This window comes from Juglans regia, chromosome 16, assembly GCF_001411555.2.
Source record: "Juglans regia cultivar Chandler chromosome 16, Walnut 2.0, whole genome shotgun sequence".
In the NCBI taxonomy this organism is placed as follows: Eukaryota; Viridiplantae; Streptophyta; class Magnoliopsida; order Fagales; family Juglandaceae; genus Juglans; species Juglans regia.
In genome coordinates this window covers 22,499,891-22,524,009 of record NC_049916.1, presented here as the reverse complement: position 1 = coordinate 22,524,009, position 24,119 = coordinate 22,499,891, and the positions used below count along the sequence as shown (strand labels likewise).

Below are 24,119 nucleotides of genomic sequence, written 5' to 3'. Positions count from 1 at the left end.
TGTAAACCACGGAAGGTTAAAATTAGTAGGCAAGAAAGCTCGTACACGCTTCAACCTTTTGTCCCTCAGCATAGCTTACAGGTGAGATCTTGGGTCACAATCTCTCCTCCAAAATAGCCTTCAAAACACCTGGAGGGCCACCCACCCCGACTTCCCACAACTCGGGGATTTCCTACCTTTCTCGTTCAAGAAAGGGACACTAAAAAATGTTGATGGAAGCTTCTACTTTTCTATGTATTTGAATGTTTCTCAATCAATTAAACTGTTGTATGATGAATTCAAAGGATCCCTATTGTAATGGCATGACAATTGGATGAAGAGAGACTACCAAAGACTATCTCACAAAAGAACAGTGGGAAGGAGGGGGCAGAGACTTTCTCTGGTCAACAAACCGTGTTTAGTGAGGCCTAAGTTTCCCTCTCCCTTTTAGTCACCCACTATATTTTACTTCTAGATGACTCCGTTAATCCAACACCAAGTACCAATGGCAGCCGTCTAGAGGTTTCAATCAACCAGTTGTTCAATTGCTAGCTTATCACTTTCAGCCAGCTAAAAATATCGATGTCTAGGTTTCGTTGTGAACCTAACCTAGCTGATTGTTTCGATTATATAAATTGATCGCTCAAGTTGTACTCATAAGATATGATGGCATTCTCCATTTGTGTCATTTATGCATGCAAAACCCAAAATTGTCGACCCTATGAGCTGACATAATATACACTCAATTCCAGCATTATCAAGAAGGTTGGAAAATTATTTTCTGTAGTTCGCAGTTGTGCTTAGGCGTCACTTGCTTGTATGCATCTCCAGAATGTACCACATATCAACCACTCACTATGATCTGCATATTGGAAGAATTTCATAATCAAAAGCGAACAAATAAAAACTGCTTACAAGAGAGATAGTTACTTCGTTGCTGGCCCCAAATATTTTATCATTCTAGTCAGTTAAGAAACTCTAGCTAGCAAAGTATTAAAGCATCCACAGGATTGGCAATCTTAGTTATCCAATCTGAATGCGACATGGATGTACATTATGTTGTCATGATAGGGCAACCGATCATTGCAGATAGGATTAAATCTATCAGTACATGTTCCATTTCTTACATCTTTTATACTCAAATTGGGTGTTTTCCTCACCAACAAGGTAGAGATTAGACACAGTACCTTTAGTGATAATTTGTTGCTGTGCGGCATTGGGTACTCGGAATGGCTTGTTGGAACTGGACTTAATGGATGAGGGGCATGTGTCCCATAACAGGATAAAAGGGGCACACGTGCCTCATCTAATGGCCCAGTTCACCTAAGCCAAGCCTTCGGGTACCTCAGTTATTAATACAAGCAATATGTAAACACCAAACAACACCATCTAAAAGACCAGGACAATCTCTGTAAATTATAAAGCAACAAATACAATATTCAAACAGAGGGCCTTCAGCAATTCCTCATCCAGACTGCAGAGCAATTTAGGCAAGTAAAAAGAGGCCCAAGGGGGTCCACCTGCCCGGGGTGTGGGACCCAAGCAAATCGGGTAGGTGGGTTCTCTGCTTCCCGGTCATAATTGCCAGGGAATCCAGGTAGGCTTTGCCAATCTGTGGCGGAGGGGGAAATCACCTCTAGCAACGCACACCATGCAGATAATAATTCTCAGTGCTGAGGACAGAGGGGAAGATTCAGCTCACATGGAAGCGAGATCCCCTCCACCCTCCATTTTTTTCCAATTTCTCCCACTCAAAACAATTCACAAAACACTTATCAAATACCCTCAGGAACTACAGAACACCCAAACCCGTTTTATATGCTATGCTGCCAATACAAATCCCAAACAACAAAATACGAACTGAAAAATCCTTGGTGTTGCATGTGTAAAAGCGGGGATGAGTCGGTGAATCATTTACTTTTACATTGCGAGGTAGCCAGGACTCTTTGAGGTGAGGTGTTTAAAAGAATGGACTTAAGCATGGGCTATGCCGGAAACCGTTTTGGAAGATGATCCATACCTGTATTATGTGGTGCTTATGGCATGAGCGAAATGAGAGGATTTTCGAAGACAGAGAGATCTTTGGAGGAGCTAAAGCTGTTATTTTTTAGGACTCTTTGTACTTGAGCCATTGTTGTAGACTTTAATGGCATGGACCTTCATGACTTCTTAGTTTCTAATGCTCCTACATAATTAGGGCATTTCTAACTTTGTAATTTGACACTTGGTGGATTAATAAATACTTGTTTTACTCAAAAAAAAAAAAAAATCCTTGATCTCACCACTTCAAGTGAAATAAGTTTCTTTCCCTAATCAGGATAGGCTAGGCTCTTAACACTAAGACAATTTTTCCCACCGGCATATTAATTAAAGGGTGTAATAAATAAAGTTGTCATACCTACACAATTAGTGTTTTTGTTTCCCTATCCCCCTCCCACTGTAATAATTTTTTTGCAGAATTAATGACATTTTCCCCCAGGAACTACCACCCCACTGCCACTTGCCAACTAAACTTCCGACTCATTGTAACTCAGACCCTAACTTTAACAGAAATATACCCCATCAATAATCATCATTAACTTTAATGGAAACATATATTAAGAGACAAAAGCCATTATACTAAAAACAAACATTTCAATGGAATAAAGGATAACTTTGTCTCCTATAAAGTTATTGGAGATATTTTATGGAGAGAGGTAACAGACACTGACACTTCATATTATGGTCCAGTTGCACCGGGTCAAAGTTTCAGAGGTTAAATCAAAATGGGGTGGTAGTTCGTAGAAGAAAATTGTAATTATTTCTGGAATACTAGGGTTCTAACATCCTAAGTGTAGGCACACAGCAAATGTAGCCAGAGAGTTACCAAATCAAACAAATATATTCAAATATATTTGGAAGACTAACTCTTCAGGAATACGGTTAAAGAGCTAAAAAGAAAGCAATGCACTGAATAGAAATTCTTAATAAAATACTTTTGAAATATGGCTTTCAAAAGTAAATAGGTTCCACATAACTGCCAAATCAAATGACAACACAGACACATAAATTTTCCCACCTCCAAGTCATTGTTCCCCATGGGATGAGAGAGTGAAAAGGAAAAAACTATATATTTTAACAAGCAGCTTCTCCCTCGTGATCAAGTGGAAAAAATGTACAAATCTCTACATCTTCTGAAGAATTTTTCTAAACTGAAATAAAGTCATTCGGCATTGAAACTCATCTTTGATAGGTAAGAACTTCAAAACCCAAAACTCGTACTACACAAGCAGCTGCCAATTAAAATATAACCTGGATTTTTCTGGATGGATCTGGTAGGAATTAGGCAGCTGCAGCCAATGGCATAGATCTGTAGCATGCTCTCTTTGCTGCACGAACAATGTCTTCAACCTGTCCACCACAAGAGCCAAGAATTATATAAATATATGTATTGTAAATAGGATTTACATATGCATACCAAAAAAGTAAAATAACCAGTTATGAACCTATAATCTAGGAATACTATCGTTGAATCAACTCCCATCTCTTACAAACATATCCACAGCGGTAAACCTATAAATTTAACTGCAGATTATGGGATCGGCAGTAATAAATGACCTGTGGAACAGCCAATCTCTCAAGATTAGCTGCGTAAGGCATAGGAACATCAGCCCCAGCAATTCTCTCGACTGGTGCATCAAGATAACCAAAGCTCTCCTCAACAATAGAGGTGCTGTTTGAAGGAAGAAGTACAGTATAAGTCTAACAGATATAAAAAACCAATCGGTAAGGTTTTAGATATATTAGTGGAAAGAGATGGAAAGAGATCAACCAGATTTCAGCTCCAACACCATGCTGAGGAAACCCTTCTTCAACTGTTACCAGTCTGTTGGTTTTTCTGACAGAGTCATTGATTGTGGGTCTATCTAGTGGCCGAATTGAGCGTAAATTTATAACCTAAAATTAAGAGAATTAATTATTAATACATTCATAACTAATAGCAGGAACAGGTAGTAAGTTTGTGTTCATTCTTTACCTCAGCACTGATACCTTCCTTCGTGAGTATCTCAGCTGCCTGAACATAGAGCCACACAATTATTTCTAGACAGAGAAAACAAACATATGTGTATGTGTAGAGAGAGAGAGAGAGAGAGAGAGATTCTGACTACAACACAGACTACATAGATACGAACTTAGAAGAAACTCATACCCATGCCCAAACAAAAGAAAATGATGTTATAGGAGCATAAATTCTAAAATTCTCATAAAATGATCTCTTGGGGAAAACAGCACACAAAACCACACATTCAGGGAAGCCTCGGAAAGATACAAGGAGCAGCAAAGAGTAATGTCACACTGATAAGAGCACCAAGCCTTTGCAAGATGATACAATGCAATTGGGGCTCGTGACGATGCAACAATACATTCAAAAGATGCCAGAGCCTGTAATACTCAAGCATATAGCTTCCAGCTATTGCAGTTGTAATATACGAACCAATTACACTTAACAAAAAATATCTCTAATATCTCTAGTAATTCTCTAAATATATGCCATACATTTTTTCATATTACAAACTACACAATTTTATTGAATTTTATTATATTACCACACATGTTGCAACTGCCAGGTCAGTTTACATCCTATGAAACAGAAAATCAGATAATATAATAACATCTAAAGCAGGTATTGCAGACAAACCTTGAGAGCATAGCCCACCATTTTTGAAAAAGCCGTAATAGTCACATCCTTTCCTGCTTTCTCAATCTATGAGTCATAGACAATTACAAGGTAAACATGAGTAATAATATAATGAGAACACAGGAGGATCATAACAATCATTGTTAAGGTAATTATTAAAGTACCTTAGCTTTCCCTATTGGAAGACAAAAACTGGAATCAAGAACTTCGGCTGAAACAGGGAATGACTCACCATATCTGAATCACGATATTTACATCAACAATGTTTTAACATGATATGAACAATCACAATATATCTTTTTTGAGCATGAGCCATCTTAACATAGCACTATCACACTCCAGCATTTTTTTTTTTTTGTGTTGTGATGAGTATGAACAATCTTAATCCATCACAAATCACTAATGTACTTAAGACAATGAATTATAAAAAAAAAAAAAAAATGCACTGATGTACTTACAACAACTCATTTTCAAGGAAAACAACAGGATCGGGATCTCGTATGGCAGCCTTTAGCAGTCCACGAGCATCTTCAGATGAGTAAGGGGCCAACACTTTCAACCCAGGGCAGGCGGCAAACCACGCAGCATAACACTGCATTAAAGAAGAAAATTAAAGAGAGCTTGCCAAATGTTTGTCTCCCTAGAACTGGCAATGAACTCAAACAAGCTATGTCCTCAAGGACATCACCAGCACCAAATCAAAGGACGTGACATAGAAATGGTCAGGTAACCAAGAAGACACTGGGTACACAAATAAAGCCCAAAGAAACATACTTGAGAGATCATTTGCTTTTACATTGTGAGGTGGTGGGGGAATTATGGGCTGGTATCCTTGATAAAGCCAGACTGAGTTGGGTAATGCCAAAGAGTGGTGGAACTACTAGCGTGCTGGAACAGGAGGCATAGCAGTGCACAATTGGCAGCAGTGTGGCGTATGTTACCTTTGTGCCTAATGTGGTGTTTATGGTCAGAAAGGAATGATAGGTGCTTTAACAACGAGTGTGCAGTGGGGGAAATCTGAAATTTTTTTGTATTCTCTCTTTTACAGTGGTTTTCTGCTATTGTACTGAAGGGTGGGAGTGTCCATGAGTTTCTATCTTCTTTTCAGCTCACTAGAATGTAATTAGGTGTCTCACTTTGTAAAATCTGAAATTTTTTTGTATTCTCTCTTTTACAGTGGTTTTCTGCTATTGTACTGAAGGGTGGGAGTGTCCATGAGTTTCTATCTTCTTTTCAGCTCACTAGAATGTAATTAGGTGTCTCACTTTGTATACTTCCTGTGTACTTGGCCATTGCCTAGTTTCATTCTATTCAATAAAGCTATCTATTTACTTATAAAAAAAAAACCATACTTGAGAGTGCTGGGCACCAACACCAGCAGCAGCACCATTAGGCCCTCTGAAAACTATAGGCACAGATATCTGCCCAGCAGACATATAGTTTGATTTTGCAGCAGAATTAATGATGTGGTCAATTGCCTGCAGCAAAGATAGAATGAGATTTTTTGAGCAAAAATAAAAAAAGAAATATATTTAAATCAATTGAAAATACCAAACCAAAATAAAATGTGCGGATCATACCAATAAAATCAAAAGACTGAAATCATCAAGTTAGCTATAAACCTATCAATGTGCACTGTAATTAAATAAACAAAAAACCTAAGCTTAAATTTATCGGCATATTCGAATTATTCCAGGAGGCAACACAATTGTCCTTCAGGCCAAGACTTTTATGTATGTGTCAGATAGAGATAAAGCACAAAAACCATGTTATCCTTATACTATCCTTTAATAATATAATATTTTATCCTTACTTATAAAAAACATTATACTTTAATACTATAATAGATGTCCAAATCGATTAGGATGCCATTTTAGGATTTTAGAGGAAAGTAGAGTGCTCAATTGATTCTATGGCACCAAATAACATTAAAAGATCTCTTAGCACGGGATTCAAATCGAATACAAGATATACCTGCATAGAGAAGTTAAACGTCATAAACTCTACAACAGGTCGCAGCCCATAGTAAGCAGCACCAACTCCAATCCCTGTAAACCCAGCCTGAAAACAAATTACAGAAAAATGGTATTAGAAGACTAATACCAAAGAATATATAAACAAGAATCACACATGCATATATCCTTCTCGAAGAAGGGGGAGAGGTGGGTTAGGAACAAACAAGAAGCATCAGTATATTATAATGACCCCTATGCATGAAAGGAGGTTGCAGTATCATTCCTAATCAACTTGACGAACCATGGAAGTAACCAAATAACCAACAAAAAGAAAATAAGTCAAGTAACAGAAATAACCTCTGTGATTGGTGTATCAAGAACCCTCTCAGGACCATACTTATCCAGGAGCCCTTTGGATATCTAACAAGATAAAGATTAAGAGCTTGAATGTTAGACACTTGTTTAACATCGTTTTCAATTTTTTACATACAAGTAATCGACGGTTTTATTAAAAACACAAGGCATAGCTAAAGTACATAGGTTAGTATACAAAGGAATCCTTAAGTAGAATAAACATTGTACACGAACAGCATTTTCTAATCTGCGAATTTCATCTCCAGTTATATGAGTCTAACCTTGTATGCACCCTGATATTCCCCAACCTGCACTCAAATGATCAAAAAGAACATGAGAGTAGAAAGAATAAAGACCAGGTTAGAAAGTACTAATTCTTTCTAGTTAACCTCACCTCTTCCCCCATCAAGAATACTTTAGGATCAGCAGACATTTCCTCATCGAGCGCAGAGTTTAGAGCATCTCTCACTGTCATCTGTGCATAATTATAATTTCAAAGGTTCAAGACTCGATGCTTATGTAGAAACAATACGAACATGAAAGAGAAGGGGCAGCTTCTGATATGTTTCGTTTTTTTTTTAAATGTAAGACTAGCCCTTTGGACTCAGCTAGCACTACACAGCTGGCAAAATAATTTCCAGAGATTTTGAAAGAAGAAGAAGAAGAATAATGGTTTCCAGGTTCTCTAATTAATACCAGAATCTATGGCCGCAGTCTTATAAATGTTTATGAGGCGTTTTCTTGATCCACCAACACCCACCGGGGAGCGAAGAAACCCAATTGTAATGCAACCGGCATGGAAATTGGTACAAAAATGACGATTACCTCTTTTGCCGCTGATGAGTAGCTTCTCCATGCCGACACGGCAGGGCGAGTCCACTGAAAGGACCGTCCTGAAGTCTGCCCAAAACGACATTTACGATTAAGCGAAGTATAACAATTAAAATCCCATCGCAAAACCTACTCCATGAACCAAACGTTTAAAAAAAGGAACAGATATTATTCAGGGTATACCAGTAGAGAAGAGCCTCCGGCAACGATTTTCCGCCTTACCCCCAACATCTTTCTCCCTTTCGCTCAACCTCTGATCAAATAAACACTAAAAGAAAAAACGCATTCAGACTATCAGCCATTCCAAGCAAATCCACAAGTGTATTGAAATATATATGAGATATAAAAAAAATTAAGAAAAAAAACCTAGAACTAGGAGAAAATGGTAAAAGAGGGAATTTAGATGAAAGCAGATTCAGATTAGGGATGTATGAGGAAAGGTATGGACAGAAGGACGGACCTAACTGATTAGGAGCTGAAGAAATGAGATTCGGTTCAAGCAGCCACCAATTCTCGCAGTCTCCGTCCTCTATTATCGGTTATCTAATTTGTCTTTTACTATTTATTATATATTTAAATTTTAAACCAGCTTTTATGTACACATTTAATTTATTTTCTATTTTATTTTATTTTTTATTTTTGCGGGAAATTCCACTAAATGCTGCGGGAATCCTACGCTGTGACGTAACGCGTAGGTCCACGTGTAGTTTAGGTGGGGGGCAGGGAGCAACAGCGTGCGGTTTGCGACCCAACTACCTCCACCGCTGCGATTGCCAAAGCTCCATTTCACCTAACAATTTCGTCATGCAAAAATATATGGAAAATGAAACTCCCACCAAATGTACCTATCAAAAAATATATATATTTTGATAAACATTTGTGTTTTTCCTTTTTAATATTTTTTTAAAATACTAATTATTTAAAAATAAATAATTATTTTCTCTTTTTTCAATTAAAATAATAATTTTAATTTATTTTATTTTATTTTAATTTGATGCGTTTAAATTAAAAATAAATTAATCTTTTATTAACATGTTATGTAAAAATTATAAACTAGTTTTGCATGTATAATTTATTTCTATCCTTTGACAAAAGGGAAGAATGGCTCATAAATACAATTTGGGTTTCGTCTTTTTAAAAAATATAAGAAAAATGATATTTACAGTTATGTATAAGCATTACACATTTCTTTTAAAAAAATAAATAAATATAAGATTCACATAAAAAAATTAATTTTTTAATAGTAGACATCACTCTTTTTTAAAATGAGTATGCGGCATTCTCACAATTCATGACTATAATTAATATTACTCACAATATAATATTTGAATTTTGGATTTATCATTCCCATTTTTTTTAAGAAAATATAAATAATCTTATGAGGAAAATCTTGGTGAAGAGGAGAGATACTTTAATTCATTTAGACTTTTTATTTCTATTTTTAGATATGTTATTGAATTTTATAAAACTTGATAGATAAATTCAGTAGTTATTTTGGATATTTTTTAAAATTATATGGGATTTATGAGAATTTTCAGAGAATATTAACAAGTTTTTGGGATAACAATTTTGTTGAATGTGACCAACTTAACCATTGGAGTAAAGTCAACAATTGTTTTTTTTTTTTTTTTTAATATCAACAATTGCTTGCTATTTTGATGCAATTGCATTTTTCATTATTATTATTATTATTATTTTGATAAGGCTAACCGAGTTACTATTTTTATTGATGAAAAATATTATTTTATTTGCTTAATTTGTTTCTTTATTTTAATATTTCATGTATTTTAATTTTTTTTCTTTTGATTATTAGTGTATTGATATTTTTTATTTTTAAAAAATATTTTAAAATAATAAAAATATATAAATTAAAAAAATAAAGAGATAAATTTAGCCGGTAACTCGCAGCGGGTTACTCGGCACTGCTCTTTATTGATTTTTTTTTTTTTTTTTTGAGAAGAAAAAAATAATAATAATAAGGCCATGAGCATCTACACGTGGCCCGACCATGAAATTGTTTCATCGATCAGGTTTTTATTTTTGTTTTTAACGTCTATTTATCTCATGTCTTTTGCCTACTCGACAAAGCATATCAACTAAATATAGTATAATATTATATTTTATATTATATTGTTATAGAACAGGTTTTAAAGTTATTATGGTTGTTATTCTATGTATAGTTGCCACAACCCATGACTCTTGTAACTTTTTATTTATATTTTTAAAGGGGCAAAAAATATATATACACTCTATCTGTCTGAACATTGGATAATAGTATTGAGTAATTATATGCATATAATTTTTTATAATTTTTATTTTAAATTAAGATCGGTTATGCAAAATCTGAAATTTAAAGAGTTTTTTTATATATTTTTTCGAAGTGACACTATCATATTAATATCTTGATTGGTTGTGAAATAAACTGTATATAAAAATATCATTATTTGATAACTAATTTTATTTTCAAGTTACCTCTAAATATACACAATGTTTCTACATGTTGATGCATGAAAAATCACAATACAGGCCAAAATGGGAGAAGAGCCATTCCCGGCCCGCTAAGATGATTTGGGCCTCGATTAGTATTGTTTGGAGCCTCCAACAGTATTCTAATGCAACTGTACAGTGTCAGTATGTACATCCATGACGGTGAATGGAAAACAAATATAGATAAAATAGAGAGAAATGGACACATAAATTTACGTGGTTCGGCATGTTGCCTACTTCCACAGGCATTTGGGGAGAAAAAAATCTATTATAATAAGCTTGTTTCCAATCTCTTATAGCCTCTCATTTATTACTGTATAATGAGAGCATGAGATCTACTTGTTTGAGAATATGTTCTCTCTAGAGCTCTCCCCCCAGAGGTTGAAGAAGAAGTCGCAGAAGAGGCCCCCTTTGAGTCGTCTAAACACTTGTTTTTATCTGACCATCTTCCCGCGTGCGCCTTGGTAATGATGAGGGATGGCTGTTTTTCGTCTCTCTCTTTCCTACTTTCTCCTGACACCCTCACCCCTTATTCCTTTTTGTTCCCTCTCCTTTTCTCTTATTTTATCTCCTAGTGGTGGCCTAGTGGGTTGGGTCTGGTCTTGGGTCTGGTGTATTTTACCCTCTCGTAGTTGCCCGCAATTCATAAGGGTAATTTGCTCAAAACAGAAGACCTTAAGAATCTTCAAAGGTGAAAGATGCAGTCAAACTGATCCGTCCCAGTCCATAGAGAAATAAATTATGGGAGCTAGTCCCTGTTCATCTGTTACTCTTGCGTTAGGTGGTAAAGATTTCTAAGCGCGGGATTAGGCTCGACCACGTGTAGTGCCAGCGTGGGATTTATCTATGGCAGGAGGTGAACTTGACCACGTGAGGTGCGAGCACGTGGCTCGACATAGTGAGATAAGGGGGAGATGGACACATCCCACGTAAAGTGCGACATAACTTGGCTATGGCAGAAGATGTACTCAACCGCATAAGATGGGAGCGCGGAACTCGGATGTGGCGAGAGATGTACTCAACCACGTAAAATGCGAGCGCACAACTCAGCTGTGGCAGGATGTGAACTCGACCGCGTGGGGTGCATGTTGTGAAATTTTGCAAGTGAACAAAATCGTATCAACTAATATAATGAAAAGAAAGATGTCGAACCCACGATGACTAGTTACCTATTAACTATTGAAATTTTTCTAATTCTAAATTATTCAAAAATCAAGAAAAATGGTGGATTTTGAATTTGAAAAACTGCAACAAATTAAATTAAATCAACAAATAAAGAATTAACCAAACACTCGAAAAGAATAAGATTTCACCCAAGAATAAAACACTAAGGCACCCAACTCACATAATCAATCTAATCTCAAATCCTAACCATACAATCAATTAATTATCATCCTATTTGACGGTGAAATATTCTAACTTATCTAAGACCCTCTCTCGAACATAATTAGAATTACTCAGCATACGATAACTCGCGATATGTCTATGCGAATTTAAAAGTATTTAAGCACATTAAGATTAATAATATTTCATATAAAAATAACACAAATCACGTTGACACATTATTGTCTTTTGTTCAATTCATGGCATACATCATACGAAGCTAAACTACATGCATCATCTCTCGAATTAACATGCACAACAAATCATTTAATTGTTGGCCAAATAATTGAAAGCATTAAACTCAATGATGTATACTCAAAAGGAATAATACAATTATGATCACATAGAAATAAGATTTGAGATTGTCATGGAGAGGCAACATCATAGCCTTAGCAATAGAAATTAGTTCATAATAGAATCAAAATAAAGTATAATAATTTTGGAATTCATAATGAAAATTATAAAAAGAGAAGATGAAAGAGTTAAGAAGGAAATTATATGTAGATCAAGAATCTAATCGTTGATGAACTCCATTCTGCAGATTTTTTACCTCCTGCTTGATGCGCCGTTTCCTCTATAAAAATGTTCCTATTTTGCTCCAGCTTAAACAAGAAAGTTGTAGGATTTTATCTCAGCTTTCCATCAACACCAAGATTGCCCATATTGGAGTTTTCTAGAAGAAGTTATGATCCTTATACTGAAGGGTATTACAGAAATTCGACAGTTTTGCAACTTTTGACTTGATGCGCAGTTTTCGCCTTCTAGATGTTCGTTTTCGGACAAGGCTTATACACAAAAGTTCTAGGGTTTTCTCTTGGTTTTCTGTAGACAATGAAATTGCCCTTATTGGAGTTGTCTAGAAAAAAGTTATCCTCCAAATAATAAATGGTACTTCAGGAATTTTGAGAAATGAACGTTTCTTATTCTCTTGATACTCTTTCAATTTTCATGACTCCTTCAATTTATTTATTCCTAAACAAAAATAAATAAAATAAATAAAAACTCTAATAAATAAGAAAATTAAACACAAACTAGCATAAAATTAATAATAAAAGTATGATAAAACTAGTATAGAAATTAAGCACATCAGTGCGAGCGTGTGGCTCGACTTAGAAAGCCAAGAGAAAATCCTATAACTTTTTTGTTAAAGCATTGGCTGAGAACGAACATCTAGAAGGAGGAAATGGCGCCTCAAGTTAAAAGTCGCAAAACTGCTGAAATCCTGAAATACCCTTCAATATTTGAAGCATGACTTCTTCTAGAAAACTCAAATAAGGGCAATCTAGGTGTTTACGAAAAGCTGAGATAAAACCCTACAACTTACATGTTGAAGCCAGAACAAAATACGAACATCTTCAGAGAGGAAACGACGCATCAAGCAGGAGATTGAAAATCTGCAGAATTGGCAACAAATTAAATTAAATCAACAAATGAAGAATTGATCACACGCTTGAAAAGAAGAAGATTTCACCCAAAAAGCAAACAATAAGGCATCTGACTCACCTAACCAATCCAATCCTAAATCCTAATCATATAATCAATCAATTATCATTCTATTTGATGGCGAAAAATTCTAACTTATCTAAAACCCTTTCTTGAGCAGAATTAGAATTACTCAACATACGATAATCTGCGATATGTCTATGCGAATTTAAAAGCATTTGAGTACATTAAGATTAACAATATTTCACACAAAACCCACACAAATCACGTTGGCACATTCCTGCTTTCGTTCAATTCATGACATACATTATACGAATCTAAACTACATGCATCGTCTCTCGAATAAACATGCACATCAAATCATTCAACTATTGGCCAAATAATTGATAGCATTAAACTCAATGATGTATACTCAAAAGTAATGATAAAATTATGATCACGTAGAAATAAGATTCGGGATTGTCATGGAGAGGCTACATTGTAGTTTTAGTAATATAAATTAGTTCATAATAAAATCTAAACAAACCATAATAATTCTAGAATTCATAATGAAAATTATACAAAGAGAAGATGAAATAGTTAAGAAGGAAACTGTATGTAGATTGAGAATCTTAATCGTTGATGAACTCCAATTCTACATATTTTTGACCTTCTGCTTGATGCACTGTTTCCTCTATGAAGATGTTCGTATTTTGCTCTGGCTTAAACACAAAAGTTGGAGGATTTTATCACAAATTTCTGTAAACACCTAGATCGCCCTTATTGGAGTTTTTTAGAAGAAGTTATGATCCAATACTGAAGGCTATTTCAGGAATTCGATAGTTTTGCGACTTTTGACTTGATGCATCATTTATGCCTTCTAGATATTCATTTTCGGCCAAGGATTTAACACAAAAGTTCTAGGGTTTTCTCTTGGATTTCTGGAGACACCGAAATCTCCCTTATTGGAGTAGTCTAGAAAAAGTTATCTTCCAAATACCAAAGGGTACTTCAAGAATTTCGAGAAATTAATGTTTCCTATTTTCTTGATGACTCCTTCAATTTCCATGACTATTTATTCCTAAACAAAAATAAATAAAATAAATAAAAACTCTAATAAATAAGAAAAGTAAATACAAACTAGCATAACATTAAGAGTAAAAGTATGACAAAACTTGTATAGAAATTAAGCACATCAGTGCGAGCGTATGACTCGAATTAGAAAGATAAGCGGGAGATGGATACATCCCACATAAAATGCGAGTGCGTAGCTCGGCTATGACTGGAGATGTACTTGAGCGTGTAAGATGCGAGCGCGTAGCTCAACTGTGGCAAGAGGTGTACTTGATCGCGTAAGATGTGAGAGCGTAGCTCGACTGTGGCGAGAGGTGTGCTCAACCGTGTAATGTGCGTAGTTCGGCAGTACGTTTGTATGTATGTCTATCATTTTTTGAAAGTGTATGTACACCCGATGTTTTTGTTTTCAATTTTGTTGGTGTTGGAGTTTTGTATGAAGTAACCCACTCAAAGCGATCAGAGGGTACTTCGTCTCCCTAGGTCCACCTTAAGCGGTTGCTGAGTCTGTCGGCTAGTTTCTGAAGGTAACCCGCATAAGGCAGTTGTGGAGCTCGGATGTCCGTTAACTCCAAAGGCTTGTTCCCGAAGGTAACCCACTGGCAGCGGTTATGGCTCGAGTGTGACACTCGGCGCTAGTCTAGGGACTCGTATCAGCGCAAAGGTCGGCAAGTCTAGGAACTTGTGTACGAATGGCATTCTGGGCAAGTCCTAGGACTAGTGTCCGACCTAAACTTTGCAGTGAGTCTAGGGACTCGACTTGATGGCACGAAGGTCGGAAAGTCTAGGAACTTGTATCCGAATGGTCTTTTGGGCAAGTCCTGGGACTAGTGCCCGACCTAAATTTCGCAGCGAGTATAGAGACTCAACTTGATAGTACGAATGTTGGCAAATCTAGGGACTTGTGTCCGACTGGTTATGGGCGAGCCCTGTGACTCTAGCCTGACCAATGCATCATGGCGAGTCTAGGGACTCGACTTGGTGGCACAAAGGTCGACAAGTCTAGGGACTTGTGTCCAACTGGTCATGCGGGCGAGCGTTGGGGCTCTAGCCCGACCAATGCATCGTGGCGAGTCTAGAGACTCAACTTGGTGGCACGAAGGTCGGCAAATCTAGGGATTTGTGTTCGATAGTTGTATTACGACGAGTCTAGAGACTCGGCTTTGCTGGCGTGAGGGTCGACAAGTCTAAGGACTTGTGCTCGACCGTTGTATCGCGACGAGTATAGGGACTTGATATTGCTAGCATGAGTGTTGACAAATCTATGGACTTGTGTTTGATTGTTGTATCGCGATGAGTCTAAGGACTCAGCTTTGCTAACGGAGGCGTTTGTCCGTGCTAAAAAAACTCAATTCGGTCAGCGTAAATGGCTCAAATCACAAAGTGTGGTGGCAAACCTGAATTGCTCTGCCGGAGCACGTAGATTGGAGATGTGCTGGTGAGGCTTGCGGGTAGTCATATTTGGATGATGAAGAAGATTCGGGTGCTTGCGATGCCAGGCAATTTATTATGAGAGTTTTGATTGTAGTAGTCGATTATTGCTTGATTGAAATCGACCAAGCAGACTTGGGCGAGCAAGTTGGTAGAGCCATGAAACGTGCGCTGGGGGCAGGGTTGTTCCTTGTTCTCCATTACGTATATTGTGGATGGCTCATCCGTGGTGCACATTGCACATGTGCGGCACACACTTAAACACTGGTTGTTAACTATCGGGAAGTTGCCCGCCGAGTGAGGTGATTATGCCCACATGCGCATTAGTGCCAAACAATTTGTCCCGAAGGAATTATATTTGGACGTTTGGGTCGTGCTCGAGCGGGGCTACGTGGCCGGTGTTCCACATCACAAGAAACAGTTTTGTCAATAGAAATAAATTCAAACAAATTTTGAGAGAGACAAACCAGGTAGTTTTAGTCGATGTAGTCAATTTTTGCTTGACTGAAAATTGCGCGCAACTAGTTGCAATTTCTTCGCCTTCCTCTCTCTTTGTCTTCTTATTCTCTTATTCATTTATTTATTTTTATTATCGCAGAGTGAATTTCATTGTGCTGAATGCGGCTGACTAGCTTCACTTTTAGGGTGGGGGGCTTTGTGGCTTGTGGTCTGTTGCTTGAGCATTTGGGGAGAAGGGCTTCATGACCAGGAAAACTTTGGTGAGCAGACTTGGGCGAGCAGCAAGCCGATCAACAAGGCAATCAGACTTTAGACGAGCAGCTTGGCAAGCAACTTCTGTCCGATGAGGGGATGGTGAAGCACCTGGCATGAGCCATGCAACATGCTGACCCGAGTGGGGATTGAGATGTTCTTGTTCGTCTGTGAAGCTTGTGGTCGAAGTGCTTCCAGGAAACTTCAGCTATGCGTGTGGGCGTGCAATTGCTTAAGACGAGTGTTTGTGCAGGTTGTGCCTTTGCCTAGGCTGAGCGTTTTCTCGGGCTGCACGATGCGCAGGGCGAGCGTTTGCTGAGGCCAAGTACATGCTCAGGTCGAGCAGTTGCCCACGTGCCTTTGCATGTGGCCGAGATGCGCGCCAGTGGGTGGCCGAACAAAGGGGTGCTTGCAATTTAATGGTCGAGCAACATGTCACAGGACGAGGCGAGCAGCTGACAGAGACCGATAAGGGTGACTTTGGGCAAGGTTGGCGAGGAAGTGATGCTGAGCAACTTGCCCGAGATGTATGTGGTGGCCGGGGAGGGTCCTTGGCCGATGAGTCCTGCCAGTGGTTGGTGTAACACCCATTTGCCGTAGGCTAGGAGTGTCACGTGTTTTTCATAAAATAAACCCGACAATATATCTCATAATCTAATGCTTAGTAATTTAATTTAAAAATCCTTAAATATTTTCTTTAAAAATAAAGTTTTTGGACTAACATATTTATTTAATAAAATTAAACTCAACTTAAAATATTAAGCCCAACCCAACTTCAAATAAAATAATCGATCCCACACGAGTTTAAGCTCAATTGAATTCAACCCACTTAACTATTAGAGGAGAGTAACGTAATTACACAAAATCCTTAAGGAGACCTTACAAAAGGAGCTTTGCTCTAAGGATTTTAAGGGCATCTTTGTAATCTTATTAACATTTGTATGTAACAAACTGAAAACCTAAAAGCAACTTTAACTTGTGAAGCAAACATTCACTCAAGAGGCTGTGCGGCAATGCTTACCGAGAGCAACCAAGGACCTTTGACATCATACGGAAGGAGGCAGGGCACAAAGGAGATAGTGGTTGAGGCCAGAACCACGACGGTGTTACTGGGCTTCCCACATGCGTGGTGGAGGATCTTGCAGCGACGCAAGGCTGATGGAGAGTTACTCGGCGACACTTTCTGGGCTGTCCGAAGACTCGTGACGGCTGGACAACGTTGGCTTACTGTGGAAGAGAGGGACTGCGACATAAGCTTGCTAAACTCAGCTTCGGGCTTCACGTTTGTGGTTGCTGCGGCGTGCCTTGGTGGCTAAGGGTGGTTGGACGATGTTGGCGGTTGATTCTGTGCATTGGGTGGTGGCTATCCGGGTTTCGGCTTCATGGCTCCCTAATGCGAACTGTCATGCATGGGGTCTGTTGATGTTGCAATGTGGTACTTCGGCTAGTGGTGCGAAGGGGAGTTCATGATGGCTGCGTGATGGTGAGCGGTTTGCTCTGTTTTCTAGTTTGCCGTGGAAGGACATTGCTGCATGATGATGGAGAGAGTGTTGCCATAAGGATAATTGCTGCGATTTTTGGGAGGATTTCTGAAGGATAGGAAGAGTCTAAAGATAAATAATAGTTTTAATTTGTCGATTATGGAAATGAGTAACGTCGAGAGGAGAGAGAGAACGTGGAGTGGAGGGAAAACATGGAAGTTAAAGTATAATCATCCTAATAACGAATAAAATTATCATTAGTAATAATAATTCCAATATGATATTAAAATTAACAATGTAGTAATAATAATAATAAATCTGATATAATTATAGTAGTAATAATAATAGAATATTTATAGTTATATGAAAAAAATACATAAAACTTATCTTATGACCTAATCTTATGATTGGGTTATTACAAACTCCCATTCTTTAAAAACATTATGTCCTCGAAATTTGCTAGTACCTTAAGCAACCTACATACTTGTCTATCACATTCTTTCCATGTTTCTATTTTAGATCTTTAATCATTTAGTTGAGCCTAACATTTCAAGATTTTAGTCCTATATTATTCATTCCTAAACCTCGCATATTTTCCTAATCCTTTTACACGTACACGTTCGTGCACTTAATGTCAACCATCACACATTACAAAAATACAATACAAGCCTACAATGTAAATCTCGACAACAAGATTGATTAAAAACCTAATAATAATATCACCCAAACCATTATCTTTCTCCAAATAAATAGTGAGTAACTATCTCTACATAAGAAAATAAATAGATTCTCCACATAACATACTAAAATACTTTTTTTCTCACATAAAATAATAATCTAAAATAAATAACAGCATAAAACTTTCTAAAGCTTGGAGTCTCTAAAATATCTCTATTCTAGAATCTTTAAAAATGAAATACCACAACGATTCTGGCCTATGGGTTATGGGCCCACATCTCCAATGTGTTACTCAAATTATGCTTGTCTAGCATCCATGTCTAATTCATTAACAAGCACCTCAATTATAAGCATAGCAACATTAATTACAACTTCCAAATCAAACCTCAAAATCTCGTGACATTCTAATACTATGCTAGCCTAATCATCAAACTTGTGATGTGTATATCTAAGGCATGCACGAATTAATTAAATCATCTTCGGCTCGTACACCTTAAATTCTCATACCTAAAAAATATATTGACTTTACAATTTCTTTCCATAACCCTATTGCTAAATAATTCCACGATACCTGACATTTTCCTAAAATCTTTTGTTCACCATTCAATCAATCAATCTTAAAAGTAAAAGTTTTCTAACTTCACGTTCCTTCAATCAATTATATTGTCCTAACCATATATATTGTCACATAACCCACAACACACGTAATATCTATAAAATTCTAAATATCTATGCTACATAAAATTATCTGGTACCAAGTGTCATATTCTAAGTTAACCAATAACTAGTGTTTAGAAAAATTAAAAACAATAATAATAACCTATAATTATGAGAATAGTAACAACATCATATAGTGCTATCTACTGAAAGCTAATAAGCGACTTATCTAAATCTGAAATATTCTAATAACTCTCGAGCGAGCCAGGAGCATCCTAAGTGACCTTATCCTAGAATTAATAAAATACTATTTATCTTTTCAAAAGTCTGCGTAATCTCTTGACCGGCTCTGATACCAAATTGTAACACCCCCTTCCCGTAGGTTAGGAGTGTCACGTGTTTTTCATAAAATAAATTTAGCAAGAGATCTCATAATTTAATGCTTAGTAATTTAATTTAAAAATCCTTAAATATTTTCTTTAAAAATAAAATTTTTGGACTAACATATTTATTTAATAAAATTAAACTCAACTTAAAATATTAAGCCCAACCCAACTTCAAGTAAAATAATCAAGCCCACAAGAGTTCAAGCCCAATTAAATTAAACCCACTTAACTATTAGAGGGCAATAATGTAATTACACAAAGGAGACAGATGGCCACGTGCATGAATTAGAGGGCAATAATGTAATTACACAAAGGAGACAGATGGCCACATGCATTCTCATGCACGTGGCCATGCAGTGAGGGCCCCGCCGTGGCCAGGTGGTCGTGGACCATCTCCGAGGAGACAGACGACGCAGGTGGGCTGCATCAAGGCCCCTGGGTGCACGTTTTCGTGTGCACTGTGTGTGCCATGCACAGTTCTTACGTGCATGCATGGCATTGTGCACTTAAGTGCACAGTGTTTGCCTGTTGTATTCATGTATGTGTACAATGTATTTACAATGCATAGAGTACTATGTCAAGGGTTTAGGCACTGTGCATTTAAGTGCACAGTATTTTCCCGCCAGTGCTTATGCCATGAGCATGTGTCCCGTGCATAAATTACACCCCTGGGTCAGGAAGATGAGTGGCCCGGTCACTTGAGCTGTAAGTGCCATGTGCATGCACTTAAGTGTACATTATTATCAACTACATGGACGATGAAGAGTTTACTCGCTCGATTTTTGTGATAACGTCGTTAATAAAAATAAGAGCAGGAAAGTTGGGAGTACTTATCTGGAAGAAGCTTCATTTGTTCATTCAAAAATTATCCAACGCACTGGAAATTTGTTCTTCTCCCACTTTCGGCTTAAAAAGTGAATCGAATCCCACAGACGGCACCACTATTGATGCATGAAAATTTGCACAACAAGCCAGAATGAGAGAATGAGTCATTATTGGCCCCCTGAGATGATTCGGGCCTCGATCAGGGTTGTTTGGAGCCCCCGACAGTGGTCCGGTGAGCCTGTATGGTGTCAGTGTGTACATATGTGACGGTGAATGAAAAACAAATGCAGAGAAAATAAAGAAAAATGTACACACAAATTTACGTGGTTCAGCATGTTGCCTACGTCTACGGGCGTTTAGAGAGGAAAAATCTACTATAATATACTTGTTTACAGTCATAGTCTCTCATTTTTCACTGTACAATGAAAACATGATATCTATTTGCTGGAGAAGATATTCTCTCTAGAGCTCTCCCTCCAGAGGTTGAAGAAGAAGTCAAAAAAGAAGCTCATTTCGAGTCATATGGCCACTTGCTTTTATATGACTCTCTTCCCGCGTGCACCTCGATAGTGGTAATGGATGTATGTTTTATGTGTCTGACCGTTTCTTCATTTCTTACTTTCTCCTAACACACTCTCTGCCTCCTAACATTCTCACTCCCTTGTCCATTCTTGTCCCCTTCCCATCTCTCTTATTTTATCTCCTAGTGGTGACCTGGTGGGCTAGCCTGGTGTATTTTTCTCCCTCACACTACATATACTATATTTAGCAATATCTCAATTAACACCTAATTTGAAATATATGTTGCAATTTAAGTAATTAATTAATATATATATTATCTGAAATGATCTTAAATATTTATCAGCAAAATTAAAAAAGAGTGATAATTTAGAGACAAAATTACAAGTTCAAGAGTTTAATAACTACTACCTCATAAAAAGAGTGCAACAATTTGAAGGATAAATAACGTACGTAATCTCCCATTTTATTACGTTTTTAAACCAGCACCATGGTTTTTTTTAATGAAACATGTTTAAAACAGCAAAATCCCACCCCTATTATGCAAAGGATGGAACTAGCCACCTCCGAGTGGGTGGCTATAATCACTTTGGATAGTCATGTAAAAAGTAGGTGGCTGTAACACTGCCTCGTTTATATTTGTTATTTATTTCAATTCATTTTAATTCATCTCACCTTATTATTATAATTTTTTTAAATTTTTACACAAAATATAATAAACAATTCAATTTTTTAAAATTTTAAAATAACTTTTTAAAATTTTCACACAAAATATAATAAATAATTCAACTTTTATTCTACTATTCATAAATCATGTCAACTCATCTCTAAATTTAAAACACTCCTCAGTCTACTTTTGTAAAACCTTTTTTTTTTTTAAAAAAACTCTAATTTTTAATTGTTTTTATATCTACAAAAAAATTATGCATCGGTTTTTCAATCATGACCGACAGAAACGACCTGATTTTACATGGAATTTTTTTTTTTATTAAGAGTTAAAATACATCATCCACATATATATCACAGTTTGGTTTGTACTATACGAATTTATAAATTTAAAATTGATTTGTTGTGAATATAACTTTTCTAAAATTAATATACCCGGCAGAGTAACAGGTGTTGAGCATGTGGATGAAATCAACGAGATCCGTGGGAGAGAGGAAGACAGGATTTGGCGCACTCCATTTTCTTCAGACGAATGTTGTTCATCCACTTCCATGTATCTGACAAATGCCGAGTCCGCCATTTCAGACGCACACAGCGTGGCACCATCACCCCTCTCAAGAAGTTTTGATGGTGCCAAGCTAATGTGCGCCTAAAAAAAACCTTCTTTCCCTCCCATCTTCCCCCATACTTTACTAAAATAAAACCACATACGTACTGATACAGTGATACAGGATCTATCGCACAGAGATGAGATAGCCCTAAAAGCTTGCATATCGTGGAGTTTGTGGATTGCTGTACTTATAATCTAAAATATCGGACCGACCCAGCACCGATGCGATACAACAGCGTGACGCAGAGTTGCAATATTGAAACTTGAAAGGAACAGAAGGAGCCGTACATTGGAATGCTGGAACGAGATGATCCTCTCATTAATGTTTAGTCCTGATAACATTACATACATGGATGGATATCTATTGGGAGCGTCAAAAGGGACACGCGGTGGTGAATGTCCCTATGCGGCGAAGTTTCTCGGGTAATTAGGCAATGCATTCTGTCACGTTATCAGTGGGCGGTGGATTTGTTGTGGCTCATACTCGTCTAGGCTCTTCTTAGCCCCAGTCTCGTATTTTTCTTTTGTTTGCATTGGAAATCTTAGCCGCGTGGCCATTAAATAATTGCTATAAGATTTATCATCACGAAACTGAATGACATCTTTGCGCGTGGAAATAAAGTCTGTCTAGCCCCAACCTTTTTGGCATTGAAAACGTATGAACAGTAAATAATTGCTGAATGACTTCTTTGCACGTGGGAATAACTCATTTTGTCACCTCTTATATTTTAATTTTTTTATTTAATAATTAATAAAATAATTATTAATAATTTAGTATATTTATATTTTTTTTATATTTTTAAAAAATATTTAAAATAATAAAAAAATGAAATTATATAGCCAACATGCTGAGCAATCAATACTAGGCAGCATCCAAGCACTACTTGGGAAATAATGGGCCTACTGCCCGAATAGCCTGCTTGAGTGAACTACAATATAGACTTAGATGTGCTTCTTTTCGAGTTTCGTTTTCAGTAGGCTAGATTGGGAAGGGGCACACGTTCAATACCTTCAATTTGCTCCTGGTTCATTTTTATGCTTGAAAAACAATTGACTTTGGCTATTCTATTTCCCCAACCGTTTGATAAATGTCTCATCCACCAGCCGCTCCAAAGAAAGGAAAAAAGTATATACACTCAAAAAATTTCCAGTTAACAATAGGCACATTCCGGATGGCATTCATGGTTAGTATTGTGAGAGGAGTTATCAACTGGCCCGGATCGAATCCCAGACTTGAGGTCTAAACAAGGCCGAACATGCTCGAAAGACTCAGGTCAGAACTCAGACATGAGGTTTGGGTCGAGCCGAGCATACCTCAAAAGTCTAATTAGAAGAGATGAGAAAAATTTAAAGAAGAACACATGCTGCATTCAATGCGACCCAGGAATATTAGGGCGAATGACACATCGCATTAATGAGATATGAGAGACTTAGAGAAGAAGGCACACCGCATTTAATGCGACCCAAGAATATCAGGGTGGAGGATACCCTTCATTAATGAGATATGAGAAACTTAGAGAAGAAGACATGCCGCATTCAATGTAGCCTAGGGCTCGGTATGCTCGACAAAAGGTATTGTGTCAGGAGTAGTCGCCATCACGCTTACGTGTCCCGTGGTACAACAGGTGGGCAGCATGGGTATCCGATCTCATATAGAGCGACACCCCACTACCATGAAGGCCAGACTGATGAGTATAAATAGGCAGCACACGCAAATACTTAGGTTTGTGCAGTCTGGACCTCCGTCGTGGATAGAGCTGTGCAGTCTCTTAGACTTAGATCTTTAGAGATTTGTAGTCTGGACTAGACATGTCAGTCACAGAAGTGTACTATGAAGCTATTAATGTTATAATTAGCTTGTGCTGTTTGTTTCAAGTCAACTTTATAATATCCACTTTTAATGAATGAATGTGCTCCATTTATAAAAAAAAAAAAATTATACAAATTTATTGAATGGATTGTTAAAGGGCCCGTTTGAATACAGAAACATTC

The 24,119-nt window shown here is 37.1% G+C and overlaps 1 protein-coding gene across 2 annotated transcripts; it reads right to left on the bottom strand.

The window, feature by feature from the left end:
• Window positions 1-627: 627 nt before the first annotated feature.
• Window positions 628-8,344, bottom strand: LOC109008338 (pyruvate dehydrogenase E1 component subunit beta-1, mitochondrial). Of its 2 annotated transcripts, XM_018988396.2 has the most exons (16): window positions 8,258-8,344; window positions 7,981-8,065; window positions 7,792-7,866; window positions 7,361-7,441; window positions 7,248-7,274; window positions 6,970-7,032; window positions 6,632-6,718; window positions 6,010-6,135; window positions 5,116-5,249; window positions 4,822-4,894; window positions 4,658-4,723; window positions 3,995-4,033; window positions 3,791-3,915; window positions 3,577-3,691; window positions 3,271-3,369; window positions 628-841 (listed from the first exon to the last, which is right to left on the bottom strand). In XM_018988396.2, exons 2-15 carry the CDS (start codon window positions 8,026-8,028, stop codon window positions 3,301-3,303), a joined length of 1,128 nt encoding a protein of 375 aa, XP_018843941.1. In that variant the 5' UTR covers window positions 8,029-8,065; window positions 8,258-8,344; the 3' UTR covers window positions 628-841; window positions 3,271-3,300. The 2 variants fall into 2 exon arrangements, with proteins under 2 accessions (XP_018843941.1, XP_018843942.1); XM_018988397.2 differs by lacking the exon at window positions 8,258-8,344 and having other exon boundaries at window positions 7,663-7,866.
• Between the last annotated feature and the right edge of the window lie 15,775 nt (window positions 8,345-24,119).